The sequence below is a fragment of the Lingula anatina genome, chromosome 1, assembly GCF_051362555.1.
Source record: "Lingula anatina isolate TDL-2025a chromosome 1, LinAna3.0, whole genome shotgun sequence".
NCBI lineage: Eukaryota > Metazoa > Brachiopoda > Lingulata > Lingulida > Lingulidae > Lingula > Lingula anatina.
In genome coordinates this window covers 24,700,989-24,724,246 of record NC_141767.1, presented here as the reverse complement: position 1 = coordinate 24,724,246, position 23,258 = coordinate 24,700,989, and the positions used below count along the sequence as shown (strand labels likewise).

Sequence of the window (23,258 nt, the reverse complement as noted above, 5' to 3'; positions counted from 1 at the left end):
TGTAATAAATTACTGCAGAGATACAGCACAAATAGATAAATTATTAAGATAAATGAACTACACTTGACTTATTATACACACTTTATTACAAAACCTAAAGTTTGGGAAACAATACATGTATAACATTAGAAGAATACTTAAAAGCAAATACAAAATTACCATTCTGAGCATGTTAATACATCTACAACATATTTCAAAGACAATCTTTCAAACTCATCAAAGGAAAAAGATCAAAGGAAGAATAGAGAATTTCAAAAGAATAACTTGTATGCTGTGCTCTGCTTGTATTTTGTAATATTTTAACAGTTAAATGTGTTTATTTCAATAAAATAACTAATGTAAGAAAACTTTTAGTCATGGTTCCTACTTTGCAAGTTAGTTGTACAATTTTATAGATATTTCTGTACACAATATAATACTATGCCCCGAGACTAGTGTTGAAAAGGCAAGTGTCCACTCTATTTACACTTACTTTTTACTAAAATAATAGTTTGAGAAATTTCAAATAAAACACAATAACTGATTTTCTTTATATACAAATTGAAATATAGATTTAGACGTGTGTGATAATTTATTAAGATGTTCAACATCAAATCTGAAGCACATAAAAAGACACCCATTTGAATCTCAAAGCAATCTCTAGTACTAAATACACTTGTGACAGGCAATAATTCAACTCAAGCCCTTTAATATATCACTTTAAACATACTGATATATTACTCTACATAATATTTTAAAATACCAGTACTTTTAACTCTAAATACATGGATATAAAATTACCAAAATTGACCTGGTTTATCATAACAAGTTTCTTAAAGATAACACAAATGGCAGTGTTATGGCAGTGCAATAAAAATCACAAACCCATGTGCTGGGAATGTCCCCTAGCTTTTTTATTACGTTATATATGTGATATATTTGACCACCTACATATTCAGACATCAATCATCAAGGCGGCTATAACCATCTACTTAAAATACATAAGGAAAGTGTTTACAATTTAGCTCATAATAACAAACTGTGTAAGAAATTTTCTTTAATAAATAAATAAATGTGCCATGCAAACCACCCCAACATGAATTAGTTTGAAATTAAGTTTGAACTCTCATCCACCTTTGCATTTAAACCTACCTACTATCTTCATGCATTTCTTTGGTCTAACCCTCTATTTTGTCCCTTATGTTTCTAAAACACTGGTAATGTCGTTTCTTCAACACTATAAAATTTGCTTCACAATATCATGTGACTACACCAGAATAAGACATAAATATTCTGCTAATTTCCATTCATTATCTAGCTAATGGTAAAAAGTAGCACTGACTTCAGGTCAAAATTCATATACATCAATTAAGGTGAATATTAGAGTGCAGTTTTAAACAATCACTTCCTGAGCTATACAGTCACAACAATCAAGTTCATATATATATTACAGCAATGTCATCGTATGTTACTTAGTATGTCAGATGCAACAATATGTCAACATTCTCAAGATGCATATATGAAATGGACGAGTATCTTCCTGGGGGGTTTTCTGTAATGATGCCATTGTGAACAGGTCTGTCTCACTGTCACAAAGCTGCTAAAGTCTTTCTACAATGGTCTACTGGACAACTTTGCTTTGTAGTGAACTCATTTGTTTCGTTGAGGTAACCCATGACCATCTCACAGTGGCACAGAATTATTGCTGGATGCGTTGAGCTCTGTGTAGAAAGTGAGTGGAGAACAGCATCTGTTACAGCTGAGATCTGGAATACCCCTGAATCAACACTTATGCATCGACTATTAAGAAATTCCTCTGTTGATTAAATTACATTCCTGTAAAGTGCTGACATTGTTTTTGTTTGAAAAACGAGATAGTGTTTTATCTAACTGACAGTGACTTGCTTCTTGAAAATCCAATTAAACACTGATGAAAAAAATAACAAAAAGAATACAGCTGCATGTCTGTAAGTTCTAGAAAAAAAACATACAAAACAAGTGGTGCCAAACACTGAATATGATATTTTTTGCTTAGAAATAATAAACATGCCAATCCCAGCTCTTCAGTGGAGTAGAATGGATTACTGAAGCACACAAAAAGTTCCTAAACACTGCCAGAGAGATGCAACACACGGATGTGAATAAAGCTACAGTCACAAAACATTCAGAGGAATTTCATTTTGAGATCATAATTTTCTTCATCAGTTCAACAATTATGCCAGGTCATCCCCACACCAGTAAGGTGGAAAAAAAGTCTCACAAGCATGTAAAACTCATAAATTGGAGACCAATGTCTAACTTTTGCACACAGTTGTGACACTTTCAGGGTGGACGGCTGCCATCACCTGGTAGACTACAGGGCAGTGATTTAATGTTATCATCATCTTCATCATCATCGTTATTATCATCATCATTAGTAGTATTATTATTATTAACATGGAAGCTGACATGGTCCCTGCAACAGCAGCACCCAGATAGAACTTCCCTGAATTTTATAGCAGTAGCAACATTTAAAGCATCTCAATCAGCCTACACACCCCGCGTTTAACTTAATAAATACCTTCAAGGAAATGAAAAAGGTGTACCTGGCATAAGAGATCATTATTACTACATCTGCTAACACTAGAGAAGACAGAAACATCAAATGTGTTCCATTATGAATATCAAATCCGAGTGGTCATAAAAGTCTTGCGTTCATACATTACTCCTGAAGAGTTATAAAATTTGTTTATTATAGTTAGTATGAACTTCTAAATAAATTACTTAATGTGTTCTACTGTCATAACTTATCAGCATAGAGACCATTATAATGAACACACATCCATAAAAAACCTACTGCATTTCACTCTGCAGGTTATATAATTAATATTAGTTTTAATGTCATAGGAAAAAATTTATAATTTACTAAAAAGAGTCAATAAATGTTTTATTGTAGCAAATCATTTTTTTGAAAACGTCACTTTCTGAGTTTACAATAATAACTATAATAATGCATCTGTCTACTGTTGAAAGAGTTATAAGCTTAACTATGAGCAACACCATATTGCATTGTGGACAGCAATACAACTTTTTTTCAATGTCCACTCTATGATACAAGAATTTTACCCATATATTTCCATACATTTTGAACTTTGTCTGAACAATCGTCTATAGCTTTTAGTATCTCAGGGTCTGTTTAAAAGTCGATATATCCTAGCATACTGTGGTCATCATTTGACTTCAAAACCTGAAAAAACAAAACAATGCCATTAACATGTGTTAATTTTAAATATATTAAGCTCACACAAAAGGGAAAGCTAAACATTTAAATTATACTTAATGCTGGACATAACTTACTTTCATCATTCACTGAACAAACCAGAAAGCATTTATAGCATGATTGTTAGTTTGGGGATGGAAATGTCTATGAAATGTTTATAACACATAAAAGAACAGTAGCATGCAAAACTGCATAAATGTGCCATGCAATGATCATATGTGATATGCACATTTTTCTACTGGTAAAAATATATTTAAAACATCCAAACTGTACTTAAAATAATAGGGGGAGATAGCTTAAACAAACATTATACAAACATATAAGCACATCTGCAATACATATTCAAAGTGAATTATCAAGTAACCATGTTTTACAAGATTTCTTCTTCTCTGCTGGTTACTCCAACATAGCTGGTGCTTGGAATTGCGTTCATGTTTTAGTTTCTTATCAAAAATTGAGAAATTAATCCAAAATAAAAAAGAGAGGGGAAACAGTACATCATGCATTAACTTAAAGAGGAGGACTGCTTATAACTTTATATCTAAAGCAGAAACAGAAGCTCAGCATGGTGCAATAGACAAAAAGCAAATGCACAGCCAACCACCAAAGCAGGGAAGACAGGGAAAGGATAAAACCATGCATCTCTTTCCCTTACCGGGTCTGTTGCCATTGAATGGTCCCACAAATGATGAGAACCCAGGCCCGGCAAAAGAAGGTCCATTCATCCTAGGTGGACCATCAGGAGTTGTGGGAGGTCCATTGACACAAGGTCCATCAAAGGGCATCCGTGGAGGTCCATCGAACACGGGTTGCCCATTCATCCTCGGTGGTCTGTCAAATCTGGGTCCACTATTCCAGTGGCAAGGGCCAAGATCATTTCCTTCCATTCTGGGGCCATCAAATCTGGGGCCATCCATTCTAGGACCAGAAAATCTCATGTTGTCCATCCGGGGGTTGTCAAACCTACAGTGATCCATTTTGGGACCACTGTCAAACCTTGGTCCATTCATCCTTACACAGTCATCCCTAGGACCACCATCGAACCTTGGGCCATTATTTCTCCCATCATACCTGTGTGGTAGACCATCAAACCTAGCAGGGCCTGAGCCTCTTGGCAGGCCATCACACTGGGGCCGTATGGCTGTGTCATACCTTGGGCCCTGAGGCCGGTGCTCTTCAAATCTGAATCTATTTTTATCATGAGGTGGTTGTCCATCAAATCTCATTCTGTCTGCAGTCTGTGGACCCTCCATTCTGGGGATCCCTTTTGGGGGAACCATATTGTTATTGGGAGCTGACCCAGGGCCAGAGGGTGGCAGAGGGGGTGGTGGGGGAGGAGGAGGAGGAGGTGGTGGGGGCGGCTGATTGAAGTTCACAGGCTGCATGGCATTATTAGAGCAAGACGCGGTGGAAGTGAAAAGCGGCTGAGGTAAAGATGTTGATCGCGCTGGTCCCAAAGCGTAAGATGTTGGGGCACCTTTGTTGTTACCTGGGTGAACAGGCAGGGGTGGTGGCTTCGACAGGTCAGGAAAACCACCAGGAGGGATAGGTGGGCCTCCAAAATTCCCTTGTCCAGGACTGTTAGTGAGAATTCCACCACCTCCTAGGAGAATAGCTTTGTTAGGACCATAGCTGTCTGTGTTATTCATGTTTCCACCATAACTGTTCTGCTGAAAGTTGCCATTTCCTGAACCCATATTACCACTGTTGCATGCTTGTTGTTGCTGATGTTGTTGTCCAGAAACAAACCCACTGCCTTGTGTAGTCAGAATCTGCTTTGTGTGGTCCCAAAACTTTCCTTTTGGTCGGAATTTCCCAAAAGTTCCAGAATTCCCCATCCCCCCATTGCCCAACCCTCCACCATCTCCTTTCCACTGGTGATTATAATTTTTGTTAAAATTTCGACTATGCTCTTTACTAAAATGCTTCTTTTTAAAATGCCTGTCATAATTGGATGTAAAGTCGGTGGGGCTTGATGATCGGTTATCAGAATACTTTCTTCTGCTATGTGACCTATCCCTATCTCTGTCCCTGTCTCTCCTGTAGTCCCGCCGAGCATGATGACCCGAGCCATGGCTATCAACACTGCTACTACGGCTCCTGCTTCTGGGGCCTGGAGAAGAGGGGGATCGATGATGTTTGGGGGATTTGGGGGGTGATGGGGGAGGAGTACCAGGAGGGGTGCATGGCCCCCGAGATTTCATACCCAGCTCCCGAGAAGAAGCATTACTGCTCAAAGTGCTGGAATCAGTGTCTAATTTCTTGCCATCTTGACTAATTTTTTCATTTGCTTTGCTTAAATCAATGGCCGCTTCTTGTTGTAAGCTGGCCTGATTTGATGTGTCAGTTTTTCCACCACCACTACCCTGAAATGAATCACAACTTGAAACAGACTGATCTCCACCTGGTGTGTTGTTCTCTCGGTTCCTGTCCAGTTCACAGGTAGCATAAGCAGCCAAGGCTTCCAGTCCACTGCTGAACTTAATCTGGCTCAAACTGGCTGGGATGCTGTAGCTGTGGCCTAAAATGAAAAAATCACGTTGTATGCAAGGAAGAGGGTTAAACAAACAAACAAACATATCATGCTTATAAGTCAATTATCATATTGACAAAGGAATATACCACATGTGCTATTGAAGATTTTTGTAAGCCTCCTATAATTCAACAAAGTTCCCCATTGTCTGACCTTACCTTTTGGAGAAGCGATGACTCTATCTGTTGATTGACTAACAGGAGACTTGCCAGAGGACACTGGTGATGGGATAGCCGAAATGGGCAATGGTTGTGAGGCATTATTTACCATAGCTGCTATAGGTGACATGGATGCACTGTTACTGCTGGTGATCAGGGCTGTAGCAGTGGAGGGTGATGACGTCTTGGCAAATGTCTGTTGCACTCTGGCTGTATCCACACATGATGATGCTGATGAAGGTGGAGTTAGAACTTTAACAGGCACTACTTTAGCTTCCACATGCCCAGCAGATGAGGTATTTGGTGATTTTGAGCACATTTTTTTGGGTGGAGTGTCTCCAGGCGTTTTTGAACTTCCCCTTTTGCGTTTAGGCTTTTTCGGTTTTTCTTCATTTTTTGAAGGAACCTTAGGACTCTTTGGTAAAATGTCAGAGTGCAAATTCAGCCCAAGACCACCATATGGGTTGACATAAGCATTCAATCCAGCAAAAGCTTGTGGAGAGGTAAAATTAAAAGCCTGGAGACCACCTACAGAAGATATTCCTGGTAGACTTTTTGATAAAACAGAGTCAGAACTGTTCCCAAATTTGGGGAATTGATATGCTGGCATAGATAATCCCAAACCACTTGCAGACATGGCAAGCTGATGGTAGTTAGCTATCCCACCATACAAGGGTAGATTACCAACAGTACTTGGTGGCAAATAGGACATTTTGCTGAATGGTGTCAGCTGACTCTCTCTAGAATCTTTCGATGCCAAGCTGCTAACACTGAGAGATGACATGGGCCGTGATGACGATGGACTAGAGTCTGACCTCCCTGTCTCTGATGACATTAGGTTATCAATCTTGAATGATAAACCCGAAGAACTATTATTTCCTTTCAAGGGTTCTGGGGCTCCATGGTAGAGGTTCTTCACAGATTCTGCTGACTCAGTGCTGCTAGAGCTACTAGGCCGACTGATGGGAGAGTAAGTGCTTCTCTCTAACAATGTTGGGCTGGATCTAGCAGCCTGTGTCAACATATTGGCTGGGACTGCAGATTTTGGTACAATGTCCCCATGTGGGTCAGATTTTAAGTGATCTTGTTGTGGATGTACACCGAATGATCTTTCCAATTTAACATGCAACTCTGCCTCTTCTAATTTATTAACAGGTATGTGCACATACCCATTACTCTGATGGCTAAATTTCATATGGTCCTTTTCTTTCATCCCTGTGCCACCAGCCACAGCTTGTTTTTCAAGTCCATTTTTCTCCAGTAAATAATCTGCCTTGGAAGAAACTTGGTCTGCAGATAGACCTGACAACAAAGGGTTAACTGCAGACGGCATTCCCAACATTCCTGAGTGGTGTCTGCCTCGGTCACTATCATTCTCACAATTTGTATTCAGAGCAGAACTTATGATGTTGTGCAACTTTGTATCGAAACTATGATTTGTCAATCGAATATCTTTGTCTCTGAGACTCTTGTTGTCCAACTCGGTCTTACCCGTCAGGAAAATGGATTCTGTCATGGGGGTGGTGAGATGTCTAGGGGAGTTCTTCAATCTGCTGGCGTGACTGTGGTCCTTGGACTTCTCCAAAGCCCACACGTCCGCCTCCAGTTTACTAGCTTGTGTTATCAGATCCTTCTTGTGGTTGAATGAAGTTGCAAGCTCTTTCAGCAAATAGTCATGGCTGAGTGCTGGGTCCACCTACAAGGACAAAATGGAGGTGATCAAATATCTAAAAAGAAACCAGATACACCTAACATTTCAAAGGGCAAAACCCTGCAATATCATTAATCTTTTGAGAAGAAAATACAAGCGACCTTTATATGCCATATGTGACAAGCCAAACATGGAGGTATGGGCCATACATAACATCAATATCAAATTTACCATACTCACCTTCATCCCATTCTCTTTACCAGTCTTCTTTGTCTGTTCCAGTAACTGCTGATGGTGAGCAACCAGCTAAAGGACAGAGCAAAGAGATAATTTAGGAAGGTGGTCAAAATCTAGCAATAGAACCAACAAATCAACCTTATGTATAAAGTATCTTGTGGTCTTGCTATTTGCTTTTTAAATTCCGTTAGTGCAAATTTCCTGGTAAGATCTGGACCATAGTCAATAAATGCCTTCATATTACACAATCTGTGACAACTTACCAGTTTCTGTTGTTGATTCTCAAGAACATTTACAACTCCTTGAAGAGTAGCTGCCTCATTTTCCAGCTCCTTGTGGCGGATGACGATCTCCTTGGCTTTGGCTAGGAAGTCAGATGGGGTGCTGGCATTTATCTCCAACTGAAAGACAACAACACTGAACCTTACTGAACATTATATGATCCAGCTAAATTTTTACCTACAAAATGGCATCACTTATGATTGCATGTCCATTATTTTTATAAAGTGACTTTATGGTTGTTATATGAACTTGTGTGCATGAAACACTGTATTTAAAGTAATTAAATATAAAGCGACTTTACCTCTGAAAGCCTTCCTTTTAGTCTTCCTACACTCTCTTGCTGAAGTTTGCTTATTTGCTTTTCCAGCTGATTGGCCCGAGTTTTGAGATCTGTATTTCTTTCCTAAAATATATAGTTTACTGTAAGTACAATTTATCTCAGTGATGAAACTGTGTATCTCCATAAAGGGACACAATATTAGAAAAGTTTAAATGCCAAATCCATCCTGACAAAACATTATGAACAATACTAAACTTGCCAGTTAGATAGACTACTGCTGTGAATATCTTATTGCTGACACCATTAATCATTTTGGTTAAGATCTGAAAAATCTTCTTCAAAGCAAATATTCAAAACAGTGAGCTCACTGTTATTTAAAAGTTAAAACGATCGCCCATGCTCACCTTTTCTTTATCAATTTGTTGTTTGAGCGATAACTTATATCGAGGTGTTTTCATATAGCGTAGAAAGTTCATGTATTGCTGCCTTATGTTATCTGAATAAAAAAAAACATGAAAAAAAACATGAAATACAGGGGTACAAGGCTAATTTTTTAAAAACTAATAGAAGCTATGCCAAATGCTTTTATAGTTCTACACAAAGACTTTATTGTAAATTTTTTGGGGGGAAGGAGAAGGGGCTCTCAAAGCAATGGAGGTATGACATGTTGCTGCACTTCGTCAACTATGCCTTCCCCTGGATCCACCATATCAAAGTAAGCCTTCCCCCGTCAAATATACAGTAAATATCTATTAAATGAAATATGCCTAATTGAAATCATCAACTAACAAGCTGTCAGTACTTACCCAGGAATTGCTGTAACTCTGGAGGTTCTGGGAGGTCAGGCAGTTGGTGAACACTGGGTGGTGGGGGAGAAAATGAGTAACAGCTCCCTGAGCTGATCATCTTTGCATCGTTATACTTATTCACATTTTGAGCCACTGGAACAAAAATTGCATATTTAAACTTCAGACCTCGAAAATCATCAAATTATTTCTGTCAGAAAGTGTGAGCCGATTTTAACTATCAGATAATCTCAACATAATGCTATATGATCACAGTATAGCACAAAAAATAGTTTATTTTAACAAAGCACAAAAAACTTTTTATGTTAACAGTTTGGACAGGACTGTTACTGTGCCTTAGTACTTCAGGAATATTGTAATCCATATTCTCACCTTTGTCTGGTGGTGAAGATGTACTGAACACCGTGTGAGCATGCAACAGGTCAAGATTTTCCAGGGCTTTGGCTTTGTTTTCTTTGCGACTACTGTGTTTTGTAGAGGACACTTGAAAATGAAAGGCAAAGTTTAAAGAGCACATGAAGGAAAACTTAATAGGTCAAAGATTCACAATTAGATAGTATTTATTTCAAATCATTGTCATGTTTCATTGTTTCCCACAAAAAATGATATTTGCACAGGTAATTTCTGTTTATGTTCTGTGCCTTGTGGACAGGACGGGAAAAAACAAATCTGAAAATCTGAGGTGCAGTTTTACAGCTTTTTTCCTGCTGCCTGAGAGATTAATTTCGATTAAGTTTTATTTTTCTGGCAGACAATTTTATTTGTGTTGTGTAAGAAATTAGTACTAAAAATAAATTCATGTTATAGGCATTTACTTCCAATGTATCTTTAAATTCCAGTGTTTCAGATATCAGAACAGCAATGAGTAATAAACTTTCTTTTTTAACAATAAATTATGTTTGGTATCTCTCACCATTCTGTTTACCAGATGCCCTGACATGTGCTCTCCTGCTGTGCTTCTCTACTCTGCCACTGTTCCTGGTTGCAGCATGGCGAATTCTTCGTTGCATCTTTTTTGTAATCTTTGTAAAAAGAGGTAACACTTAGACAAAGTGCCATCTTTCCGAATGGATCTATATTTACATTATTTTCATAACATGTCTTATAAAAAATTGATATTGGTATAAAAGCACTATGGTGCTACATGGATTGATTGCACTGCGCATTCATCAATTTGAAAAGGTATTCAGTTTTTGCATTTCACATCTCAACTCTAGTTTTACTTACCACACCATTAGAATTTTCATCGTCGTCAATTTCATCAAAGTTCAAATTTTTTGCTACTTGGTAGTTGTGGTCTAGATGCTTCCTTCTCTCCCTTCTCATACTTCCCTGACTGTTAGTAGTGGAATTAGAATTGCTGTTTTCATCTACTGAATTCAGCATCTAAAACAAAGCACAGAACAGAGGTGCTTAATATGTAACAAGTCCACTGTTTGCTTAAGCCAGTTCAGCAAAAACTCTTTAATAAATTTAAAGTCAACCAGGTTGAAGCAAGCATATGAACATTCAATGAACAGCACATACACTATAGCAGGTATGCCCCAATTTATCCAAATCAAAAAATTAAAATTTAAAGCTGAAGAGAGCACTGCAAATTCAAATCTAAGTACAAGCATTTATTATGTAAGTCATTTCTATGCTCACATCACTCTCCCTGAGGCTTTTGGCTGGTAATCCTCTTCTATTCCGTCTTGGGGGACTATCAGCCTGTAAAATACACACACATTTCACCATGATGACAATTCACAAAGAGTAAAGAAAGATCAATTTCAGGATAATACACATTTTTCCAATAGAGATATCTTGTGATACTATGACAGTATTTTATTATACAATAGTTGTGAACAAAACTTACTCGGGCTGCCCTTGGATCCTTCTTGTATTGAAAATATTTCTCAAGCTGAAATGATGAAAAAAACAGTTCCTCTTATAATTTCTACTCAAAATCAACTAAGTCTTTTCCATATATCATAAAAACTAACTATCATAAAAAAATAATGCTCACAATTTTTTAAAGATCAACATTTCTAAAAATTTTTCCTTCATTACTTTATACTCTAATTTAACCAACACCAAATGTGTAAACTACCATGCACAATGAGAGAATGGTCACATTAGCCTACCCTAGACCATGAAGGTCAGATATCACAAACTTTAGGTTAAATACATGCCGCTGTATTGAATATTTCTCTCCCTATTTGTCATGCATTTGTTGAACTGTTTTCACACTACATTATTTGTTATAAATTGACAAACATGAAAATAAAGAGACTAACTGTGCCAAGAAGAGAATTAAACTGGTGATCTATATAAAAGGTGAATCCTTGTAAATTGCCAATTTTTTGTTTAGATACATTTTATTGCATATGTAACTCTCTTTAAAATAACTTTATTTCTGTCAAAAGAACAGTGAGTATGAATGTATGGCAATTTACTAGAAGACCACTTCTATCCAGTACTGTATTCATTAGAATTCCAGTGTTATATTATCAAGCCTTCCAAGACATATATAGGGACCCTGTATACTATGATGCACTATCACCACTTATTTTCATTGCCAGCAACAATACATGAAACCAGCACCAGGGTACATCAAACAGTGTTAAGGGAAAATTGGAGGTTCAGGTTCAAATATTGTCTTATTTTACTTTAAATCATTCTTTGTCTTTCTCAATGGTTTTAATCAGCTCTAATTGTATATAAAGAACATAAACTATTGCACTCCCCAATCCTTTCAATGATAATGCATTTATACAAGGCAATAGAAGTGAATCATACACAATAACAAAGAAACAGTGGACCACAGTGAACTCTTTCAAGCATTTAGCAGACTATAATCTACCAGAATGTTAGATAACCATATGATAAATATAGTAGGCCTGCAGAAAGACCAATGTGGCAGTTGCATAGTGCTGGTTTCATAAGTCTTGAATGGGAGAACAGGTATAGATGTAGTGCAGCCCCTTCCAATACATAACCCTCCCATACTTACCAAGGTTCTATCAATAGTATGTACGAAGTAAGAGAAAGCTTTGCCGGTCCATGAGACGGCACCACTGAGTGGTGAGAGCTCCTCTACTTGCATGATCGATCCAATATCTGGAAAGTTGTGAGAACAGAGTCAACAAAGCAAAGAAAACAAACGAAAAAACTCCAACTGCAGCTTAAGAACATATGGAAAATTTAGTGGCTTTCTTTCTCTTGCTGTATTTCAGGATGGCAGTAAGTTGTCTTCTGGTTCTGGAAAGACAGCTGAGAAGTAGTTTACCAATATAAATCAATTTTGCAGGGCAGTCGTATATAAAAGCTGCTCAAAAGCAAGGACCTAAAAAGCTCTTTCTCCTGGGTATTCCCCCACGTGGCTCTCCTTTCACAGCCCAGACAACACCTTGCCAGTCTAATTTTTCCATATCATTCCCTAGTGCAGCTGGGTGCAATCAACTGTGCAATCCCTACTCACCAGAGTTCGATCTATTTCATGGAGGTAGTAAGTGACTGGGTTGCCAGTCCATGAGACAGCACCACGCAAAGGAGACAGCTCTGTAACATGCATTATGCTGCCAATGTCTGTAAGAAATACACAGCCACAACATGGTACATTAGCAACAACTGATACAAAGACAACGGTGGCTTGCTGGTAATAACGCTTCATAACAGAGGGTATGTGTGCAGGGAGGGTTCGCAACTCGAAGCACAGGGCCTACAAGGTGATAAATTACAACAAGGAGGCTAAGCAGGTCATATTTTGAAAATAATGCTTATCAAACTATTCAAATTCGTGGATCATGCTCAAATTTTACAACACAGTAGTGTTTCACCAAATTGCTTACAAGGTCTATCATTGTAACTTATTTTACTTTTTACTCTTCATAGCAAGGTGACACACGATTGCAGCATGAATTTTAAAGCCACATAAATAAACACAGAATGCCACTTAAAAGATATCAACAAATCAAGTTATGCTATGTGGTAAATAATAATTATAAATATCTTATTGTCTGTGTATGCAAACAGGCTGTTTAATTTCAAGCAAAAAGATGCAAAAGCACATAAGAGAGCCTACTCTAGTTTGGGGTGATTTCATGGTTCAAATCACATTTCATATTATGAACTGGCAGGAGTAACACAAAAACTATAAATATATGAATTCTAACATGACATCACATCATACTGAGAAATGATTTATATACAAAAGAATGAAATTGCAAATATAAGAAAGTCATTGAAAAATATCAATGCTAAATGTTGATACATCCCAATGTTCTCCTCTGAGTTCCCAATATAATAACTTGCCCAAAAGGTTGTATTGTGGTCTAGATATGTGATAGCACCAATGGTACCTGTAAGGCCACACACTTCATAGGCCCATAGTCCACACATCATTTACATACATTACATATAAAATTTGTCTCTTATAACCAAAGAATGACTTACAACAAATACTGTACAAGATTGCTTCAAATCCATTAAAACTCTCCATATGATCAGTACTCACCACCTAGATTTCTATCTGTTATCCTGAAGTTTAGGGGACAAAAGGCTTTGGACGAAACAATTTTAGCACCTTCTTTCATGTTGGCAAAACGTAGTTTAAGCTGGAAAATTGAACAAATCAAGTTCTTATTTTCACTTGTGTGGCCGTCTATATCACTTCTCAATTTTTGTATTGAGATCATTTTTAACCACCTTCTTATTTAATAATTTTCTATCTTGACACTTACAAGATTGAAAGTATTACATTAATTTCTGCTAAACACTGCTTTTTGTGCAAAACAATGGGGTTTTGCCTTGAAGATGAATAACCCAAGCATCTAAAATTCCATCATATTACTGACAAATCACTAAAAAGCTTTTCTGAGAAATGAAAAATATAAAAGCCCTACCTGATGATCTACTGAAGGCCCAAAGGCAAAATTATTCACAAATATCACCCTGTAAAGAAGTAGAGCAAATTGACAAAAGAGATATATATGTTTATATGTCATGAAATTTTTAAAACTAGGACTCAATTTGGCAAATGTGAGCAATACAAGTTCTGGATTTCTTCAGATTATATTTCACAGAAATATTATTGACATAATAAGACCCTTGCATCCTCTAAGATCATACTTACGTTGCATTGTTAATCTTCTCTTTTAAGTGGTCCTCAAGAAAATCACCCTTTTCAATCTGTAAAAATAAATAAATAATCAATTAAAACAAATTAATATAGTACATAGGACGACTTCGTAAACTGAAATATAACACATGAAGGGAAGACTTTCATAATAATATTCAACTAAATAAAACTCTCTCTCTTTCTCTGCATGTGTGTGCCTGCATGTGTGCATGCATGTTCGTTTATGCACGAGTTCTAATTACCAGGTAGTTGCTGTGCTTCTTTCCATACCACTTCATCCACTTCCTGAATTCTTTATCCATTGACTGTTTGAAAAAAAAAATTCCATAAGATATTTATGAAAAGTAAAGAGACACATGCATGTAAACATGCAATCATTTTCCCTTGAGAAATGTCAAAGTTCTATTAAAGTGAGAGAAAATTCTACCATACTCCTATAATTTTAACATCCTAATTAATATATTTGAAAATATTCATTAAAAATACATTACATAGTATGATGTGGGCTACATTAATTTGAAAAATAAATACATGACTGTTCAGACTTACCACAGAATATGCTGCAGGCCAATCTGCTTTTTCAATGCCGTAGCACATTTTACAGGGGGTTGCTGCAGCTACTTGTAGAACTACCTGGCCTACCCCTGAACATGGAGGAAATTGAGACCTCTTTAAGTTTGTCTTCACGTAATTTTAGTTGTGAATATTAAACTGATAATGACAATTGTGACAAAGGTATTGATGATATTTGGTATTTATGTTTTAAATGGTTTTACATGACATTGGTTTGTTCTCTAAATAAATAAATAAGAATATCAGGTAACTCACCACTCCCCAAATCAATGAAGTAATCATCTTCAGTAAAATTGATGGACTGAATCATCTGGTGAATGAGATCAAATGAAGTCTCCCCATAAACCTGAAATAAAATTTTAAAGGCTTAATATTGCTGGAAATGCTTAATATTACTTAATAACTTCTATTGCACAAGGTTTTTTATTTGACATAATAAAAATGTGACATTTATGTACAAAAGCCATAAAAACCCAAATACTGAATACAAAAAAAAAAAAATGTACTTCAACTTTTCAACTTGATATATTAGCCCAGACACAAAGGAATGTGAAAATCTTAAGTTTGACCCAGTTCAAGCTTTTTCTGGGGCATGAGAATATTTCACATTACAAGCTGTCTGTTGTCTCTGACGTTAAACACAATTCTCAGCACAAGTCAGGGTTATTTTACATTAACACAGTAAGTTTTATCAATTGCATTGATCACAGAAATGAATTCTAACTGTTGGGAATAAAACTTCCAAATAAACAAAGCTTCACCTTAACTGGCATTTCTATACACTCTAGCAAAAAGCTCCATCGTTGACCTTAAATGACCAACTAGAACAGAATATAGGTCACAGCAGGTGTTCTCCTCAGATGACCTTGGCCATTAACCCTTTCCCCACCACTGCTAATGTTTACTTTACTCCAATGGGTTTTACCATGAGGTTGCCAACCTCAACCTATGATTATTTCATACTAAACCAGCATAATTGCTGTCACTTTATCTTTGAAGATGACTTAATAACTTTCGATTTCATCTCATCCATTATCCATATATGCATGTTACTAACAAGTCACTCCAAGCACTAGATAAATTTTGGGAGTTTAGGATGAAGACCAGGGTGAGCTACTAAATGACCAAGATATACTAAGAAACTAAGAAAATTTTTATTTCAATAGTGATTCATACCATTTCATTAATTTATTACACAATAGTTAAGGAGACATAACACTTATTAAAGATTTTTTAGCCTGATCTTCATACCCTAAGCACTAAAAGTCCACTTGACATACACACATTTAGACAGCAAAGTTCGTTAGCCCCTTCCACATAAACAGATATGTAATTCTTGATCTGTGTTTACTTACCTAAGATATCCCAGCTTACAAAATTATCAATTCAACAATATACCCTACTATTACTAAAACACCCTTAGTTTGAAAGTGAAGCTCTAATTATGAAATCCCAGGCACTTTCTATTAGGCAAAACCTAAATTTAACAAATAAATGCAATCTTTCATGGGTTGAAGGCTCACTAGTTTTGACACTGGTCCAAATCTTTCTCTTGAAGTCATGTTTTGAAATGGAGATATCTACCCAACAAAGTATAACAATGTGAAACAATTAATTGCCATAATATGTGGAGAAAATCATATTGGTTCAGCCCTCTTACCTCTGCCAATCAAACTGTCACAAAATCTTTCTCTCATTTTCAACGTAATTATAAGACATATTCAACTGCCCTTCCCCCCCCCACCCCCCACCCCCACTCTCCCGTACATCAACAGGCTCATCATCTTTGATATGATGTCAGCTTTTTTCACTATGTGGGTTCCAAGGCAGCGTGGTTTTGTTCATATGTGACTCAGCTAAGTGGTTTCAGGGTGATTCTGGGAAGGCTTAATTACATTTTGAAAGAAAGATCGAGGAAAAAAAAACAGGACACCTGCTTCTCTTGCACATTGCGTTCTGAGCATGTAAAATCAAGGTAATAAGATGTACTAAACAAATAAAAGATATGTCCCATGAGCCAATGTAAGTGTAAAGCATCGAAATGTGTCTTTGCCTGTCTTGAATAACGCTATTTCAAACCTGTTATATCTGGCATCAAGGTATTTTAGGGTCATGCTTAGAATGTTGTAAAATTAAATTTTAATTGTAAATCAGGTTTTATTATGTACATTTTTTATTCATTAACATATGGTGTGATGAATAAGAAGCAATTTCACAAAGGAAAACCGAAGTATGAATGTGTAGGCCCTATTTTTCTACAACAGTTATCGCATTGCTGTGCTTCAAATTTTTAAGTTTTTGTACATGTGCTGGCTAATGTCCCAATATTGTATTAGACTCGGTGAGTGCCATGACATATCAAACATTACAATCAGATTATTTTAAGCAATTAGATGTACTTTCATCAGTCTGTTGGTTTTTAGGATTTTCCTTTCACTATCCTTTCTCAGAAATAAGACAAAAGGACACAAAGTTGTTAGCCGGAGCAAAACTCTACTAAAACAATATCCAAGTCATGAACCATACCAATCTTCATAGCCTTGTTACAGAGAAATTATATGTACGATTTATGCTGAATGCTTTTGTTTTGACTTGGAAAGGTTGCCACAAGTGTCATCAAAACCATTTTTGCCAGTCTACTCATACATAGGTGACACAACTGTAAAACTGAGGACAATCAAACTCATAAATGGTCAGCAGTGACCTAGTTTTAGGGCAGGCATGCTCTAGGAAGGGTAAATGGGCAATAAGGCTATACTTACGTGCTTAAACATAATTGTTTTGTTTCTTTTATGCCTGTTAATTTCCACAAGAACACCCAACTTTGGGAGTTTCTCATTGTCTTCATCCTTCAAACCCTTGTTTACAACTCACCTCTGGAGAGAAAGGTTCATACTGGTTTAACTTCTCTGGGTCTAACACAGCCCGGTTGTAGCACTGCTGCACAATGTGCCTCAGAAGGCCAGGAGATGGACGTTTTTGCTGCATTTCAAACTGGTGGGCAGTTCCTTTCCACTGCAGAGGAAGAACAAAAATATCATGTCATTTTTTTCATTGCTTAATTCAGTCCCAAGGCTATCAGTTTACCCTGCATTTTATCTGTAAATTTATAATAATAATAATAATAATAATAATAATAATAATAATAATAATAATAATAATAATAAATACAAATTCATTTTCAAAAAATAATTAAATCCCTCTTTGCCTTTAATTGCTTAATCACAGTGTATACCCTGCACAACTATGAAGCAAGACTAATGAATGCTGATGTACACAGTGTGCAGACAAGAAACCAGCAATGAAGCCCTTCAGAATTCATTTGAGTCTGGTCTGGTATGAACACAGCCAGTGTAGAGCACAGCTATCTGGACAGGTTACTCAGGTCACCAGATTAGCAACCAATCAATACAGCAAGTTGTCTGGATATTCTGGGATTGCACAGCTTTAACTGTGTTTTTCATGCATATACAGAGGACACACAGCTGAAGAATTGATTTGACAGTTACAGCTGATATCCAACTTCTGTGGACAATGCATAAAAAGCATTGCAACCTTCATAATATTCAAACAAATACTGGTCTTTTGTCTGTCTCACTTAAACCATAAACCCTCCAAGGGAACAGTTCCCCTCAGTTCAACGCTCTCATATAACATAGATAACATAAGACTAATAAAACAGCATTTTCATATCAATTTTAAAATAATTTCTATCTTCTTAGGGGAGCAACACATACTCACCAGTTGCCGTATGCTGTCAATGGCACGGTTATATTTTTCACATAAACTCTTCATACTTTCAAAGCTGAAGCAAAAGTCACAAAGGGAGAATATTAAATTTTTTTAAAAAATTGGTCAATATAACATTGCTTAAAAGAGGCTATGGTGGCTTTGATGTTCCAAAATCGTTTATGTTCTTCTAGCTTATGATAATCAACAGAAAAGTATGTCAAACTAGTAAAGCCATGAACAGAAACTGTTACATAAAGATGTCAAAAGGTAACTTCTGAGTTTGAGCAAACATAAGCTTACATCAATATAATACGTTTTAACAAGTGTGAAAGGAATGTAGGCATATTTGTGCCCAATTCTGTTAGCAAGACAAATTGCTCACTTTTTCAAGTTGCAGTCTTTGAATACATGGTTTTCCATGGCACACTTCAACTCTGGAAAATCCTCACAGACCCACCTTTAAAAAACAATCAATCATAATTTTTAATAAAAATGTGTTTAATTTATACAGTCATATATCAAAACATTAACCATCAAATTATTCCTCTTCTCAAACCTAATTATTATTCTTATGGCCTTCTCTTCACCTCGGCCACCTTGCAATAGAAAGGTATACAGGAGATGCAAAGGGTTAACTTTGATTAACATAAATCAAGAGTCTGGGTAGACTACATAACTGTACATCAAATCAAAAGCATAGCTATTAAGCAGCAGTAGCGGGCTGCATTTGCCTGCACCACTTTCCTAAGAAGTTCTATAAATATATATTTCAATATAACAGGCTGTAACCACATTCCATCTTCATGCATATCAACTAACTCAGTCCAGGTGTAAGGCAGGTCAAGCATACACTGCACCTTCATATGTGCAACCTCTACAATAGCAAGCAGGGAGGTGATAATCAGCAAGCCAGCAGTCTGCACGCTTAGTGTACAAGACAATGCGACCCTTTCTATGTTGACAGACTGCTCTACCTGCATTTTATTGCTTTGAAATCATTGTAGTTGTCTGCAGTGGTTTGAATGCCATAGACAGCCATGCTACCTGGTAGTTATAAACGGCAGTGTGCATTTTCAGCATGTGTGCGTGACATACTTGCTAGAACTATAATTCCCAGCAAGACATCATAAAAATCACAAAATGCTGCTGCTGCTCCAGTCCCTAACCAAGAACTAATATTGAATAATTTATAGGTCAACAGTGCCACTATATAAACTCTATGGACTAACCCCACCATCTAGGTCATCAACCCAGACAGTTCAATATTCATCCTGAATTCTCTTGGCTAGGTTAACATATTTTATACAAATGAAAACAGCTATATTATATTACCTTTGTGCGATCTATGAAATATATGTATGTCCCTTTATGTACAATAAATGTAAAGAAAATCCCACAGATTCACATATTTTACCCATAACTCTCAACACAACTGTTTTTTTTTTCTAAGCCAAAGCAAAATAATTTTGCTGTATTTTGAGATTACTGTTCAAAAATGTTGCTGCTTAACTTTTATTATGAGAATTTCAAAGAAAACACCAGAAGCAGATGCCAAACATTGCATGCAGGAATATCATGACCAAATTTGCATATATGCAGGTTCTCCTTTATTTGTTAACCCTTTGACTACTGTACTATCCGGTTACAAAAATATGCATTATTTAATAACTGATAACTTTATAAATTAAAAGCAATCTGTATAATGTATAATTATGTAATAATAATCCAATTTTGTTCCTCAAATTAAGTAAAGTCATGCATATCTCATGAAGATAAACTAAGTACTGTGGTACTGCAAATATCTCGCACTGCAATTTACATATCTGGTCTGAGCTTATTTGTTAACCCTTTCACTGTCATGTGGTCTCTTTCTTATAAGAGATGAAGCAATGGAAAGGAGGTCCACTCGACCACATGTCAAATGACTCAGGTATATTTTTTCTCAATTTTAAAACAACATATATTCTGTATAAAAAATCAACTTAAGTTTAAGTGGCAGAGACATTAATCCACCACACATAAAGATGTTCACATAATGGAATGCATTACAAAAGAAAACATTTGACATTATCAATAAAAAGGGAAGTGTACATATTAAGGACAGCACTAGTAAAGAGTTAAATGTTTGCAGATCTGGCAATCAATAGGCTCTATATAGGAGGACAGACCCATGTACTTGTTGCACTGCATGTCCTAACCAATGCAAACATTACTGGGGCAACAACAGCAATGACTGGCTGCAATTCAATCAATGAGCTGCAAATGTATAAGCTACACCAACAGTGCAATATAATAGAATTTAGAAGGAGGGGGATTGATTCCAATTACTGCTCTAGACTGGCTCTTTCAAAATGTGCAGCACAAAACCAACTCTAAGCCAGTGATTATATGCTTTCATGCCTGTCCAGCCAGTTTCCAGAATGCTTGGCCATATTGTAATTTGAATAGTCAATACCATATTTGGCACTATGATGAGGCATGTGTATTTCTTTTACTCTATGCAAAAAATGATAAATTGGAAGCTAAACAATGTGAGTGGTTCGAGCATATCTAACCTTTTAAATCAGACTAAGACATGAAGTTATAATTTTTCAATGCTGATGTACACTCCAAGTGTACAGTATTATCTGTTCAGATTTTTAAATTCCACACTTAATAAATTCACGCACAATAATGAAAGTCTGGGCTAATTCTTTCCACCTACAGTACAATTATAAACAATACCCATGCATGGAGCCAGGCAATGTTCATGTCTACATTTTTTGTCTGTCCCATTATTATGTTCTGAGATACTGTTAAGATTCAATTTCCTCTTCATTACAATGACGAACAATGCAGCAGAAATCTGTATTCCAAACAAACTACAATTCATCTTAACATTAGTCGGGACAAAGAACACTACCCAGACAGATATCAATATCTAGCCTATATACAATATCACTGTGTGACCTTCTAGAAACTAATCTATATTTAACAAACTGGGTCACTCCTTTACATATTTATCATCATAATAACGCCTATGCATAAACAAATACCTACAATCCTGAATAGATTTTTTACAATTATTCACTGTTTGATGTCATTTGATGTCTGTTGTCAGATTAGTCAATTGCACCTACGCCATATCTCGCCTCCGAATTGCTATCATTTTGCCCACACAATGGTTATTGTGAGGACACAAGCATCAGCAAGATGACAGCCACTGATAGTAAACATAGAACATCCTTTAATAATATTACCACAGTCCTGTGCCTTTACTAATCAACTTGATTAATCACCATGTGTAATACAAACCTTTCTATTGTTTCATTTATATTTACCAAAGATAAAGAATATTCTAAATACAATCTCGACTTGCTGTGGCAAAATTAGGATTTGATGGATTTTTCAATAGGAAAATATATGTAAAAATGTTTCTAAGATAATGATACATTATCTAATACTTAATTTTAAAAAATGTTTCTAAGTTACTGATACTGATATATTATTCAGTTGTTAATGACGTAGATGTCAGTAAACAGAAAAACACACAATATCAATTTGCAAACTCGGAGAAATGCACTTCCGAGACCGGCTGTGGTTTATTATGATTTCATGACAAAACATGTATACCACAGTAACTTCATTAGTAAAACCTGCATGTGTATGATAACCGGTGACAAATAAGATGAAATTAAATATACATTAAGGTACAGCTTTTTCACTGTTTACATTATGTCAAAGAAGTTCAATCAAATGGTATTATCACTTTAAGCTTTGACACTTATAATTTCAGTGTAGCTTATCTCAACTGACATCCACATATTCACAAATGTACCATAATAACAACTACTGTGCAAGGTCACATCCCAAAAACCATTGCCTACCCCATTCTGTTTAATTCACACTTAAAAAATACCCATATTTTCTTTCAAATTCAACCTACTTTTGGTAAACCCGCACATAGTCACGTTTCATTTTAGTAGGAAGCATATGAGTCAAAACTTTGTATTTCCAAGAATCATATCTAATATATACAAATAGATTACTTTAATTGATGAAGAAAAAAACATATATGCTTCATCTTTGAATACTTCTATTGTTGAGTCTTTTTTCTTTACTCTCTTAAAAACAAACCAAGTCATCTGTCACAGCCTAACTGACACTGTCACGGTGCTCTGTAGATGGAAATACACTGGATTGTACTACGAGAAGCCTTTACTACAAATACGGGACAAAACATTGGGGTCAAATTATAAAAAGAGGAAACGCCTCACCTGATAGTATCAATGACTTCATGGCTACCGTCCTTTCCGTCCTAAAAGTAAACATAATCTGTGAGATTCACATCCATATCTAATGATGATGTTCTATTCATAAATTAGAGACAAAAGTGACATCACAAAACAAGAGGAAATGGAGTAAAATGATTGAAATTGGACTCACCACCGCTGGCAAAGGCCATGTGTAAATAGCTGGTTCCGCCCCAACCGGGCTGTGTAACTTCAACTCCATAGTCATTCTGCTTCCCTGCTATCCTCTGCTTTCCTCCTATCGTCAATTTTTGACGATCATCCTCTCAGAATTACCATTTCTATCATCTGAACACTGCCCACATCCAGCCTCCAGACAATGCATGTGTGGAAGCCACCACGCAGTCACATGAC

At 36.4% G+C, this 23,258-nt stretch overlaps 1 protein-coding gene across 4 annotated transcripts; it reads right to left on the bottom strand.

Moving 5' to 3' along the window:
• Positions 1-63: 63 nt before the first annotated feature.
• Positions 64-23,252, bottom strand: LOC106164636 (histone-lysine N-methyltransferase, H3 lysine-79 specific). 4 transcript variants are annotated; one of them, XM_024076197.2, is made up of 25 exons: positions 23,038-23,252; positions 22,869-22,909; positions 18,995-19,069; positions 18,622-18,685; positions 17,755-17,895; positions 15,136-15,226; positions 14,857-14,951; positions 14,550-14,612; positions 14,302-14,357; positions 14,072-14,120; positions 13,684-13,783; positions 12,649-12,755; positions 11,044-11,088; positions 10,833-10,895; positions 10,413-10,571; positions 10,099-10,207; positions 9,558-9,668; positions 9,186-9,320; positions 8,784-8,875; positions 8,401-8,502; positions 8,081-8,218; positions 7,821-7,886; positions 5,930-7,625; positions 3,894-5,759; positions 64-3,205 (listed from the first exon to the last, which is right to left on the bottom strand). In XM_024076197.2, the coding sequence occupies exons 1-25, from the start codon at positions 23,110-23,112 to the stop codon at positions 3,189-3,191; spliced, it is 5,556 nt and encodes a 1,851-aa protein (XP_023931965.2). In that variant the 5' UTR covers positions 23,113-23,252; the 3' UTR covers positions 64-3,188. The 4 variants fall into 4 exon arrangements, with proteins under 4 accessions (XP_023931965.2, XP_023931964.2, XP_023931967.2 ...); XM_024076196.2 differs by lacking the exon at positions 12,649-12,755 and adding an exon at positions 12,181-12,287; XM_024076199.2 differs by lacking the exon at positions 12,649-12,755 and adding an exon at positions 12,181-12,287 and having other exon boundaries at positions 5,643-5,759.
• Between the last annotated feature and the right edge of the window lie 6 nt (positions 23,253-23,258).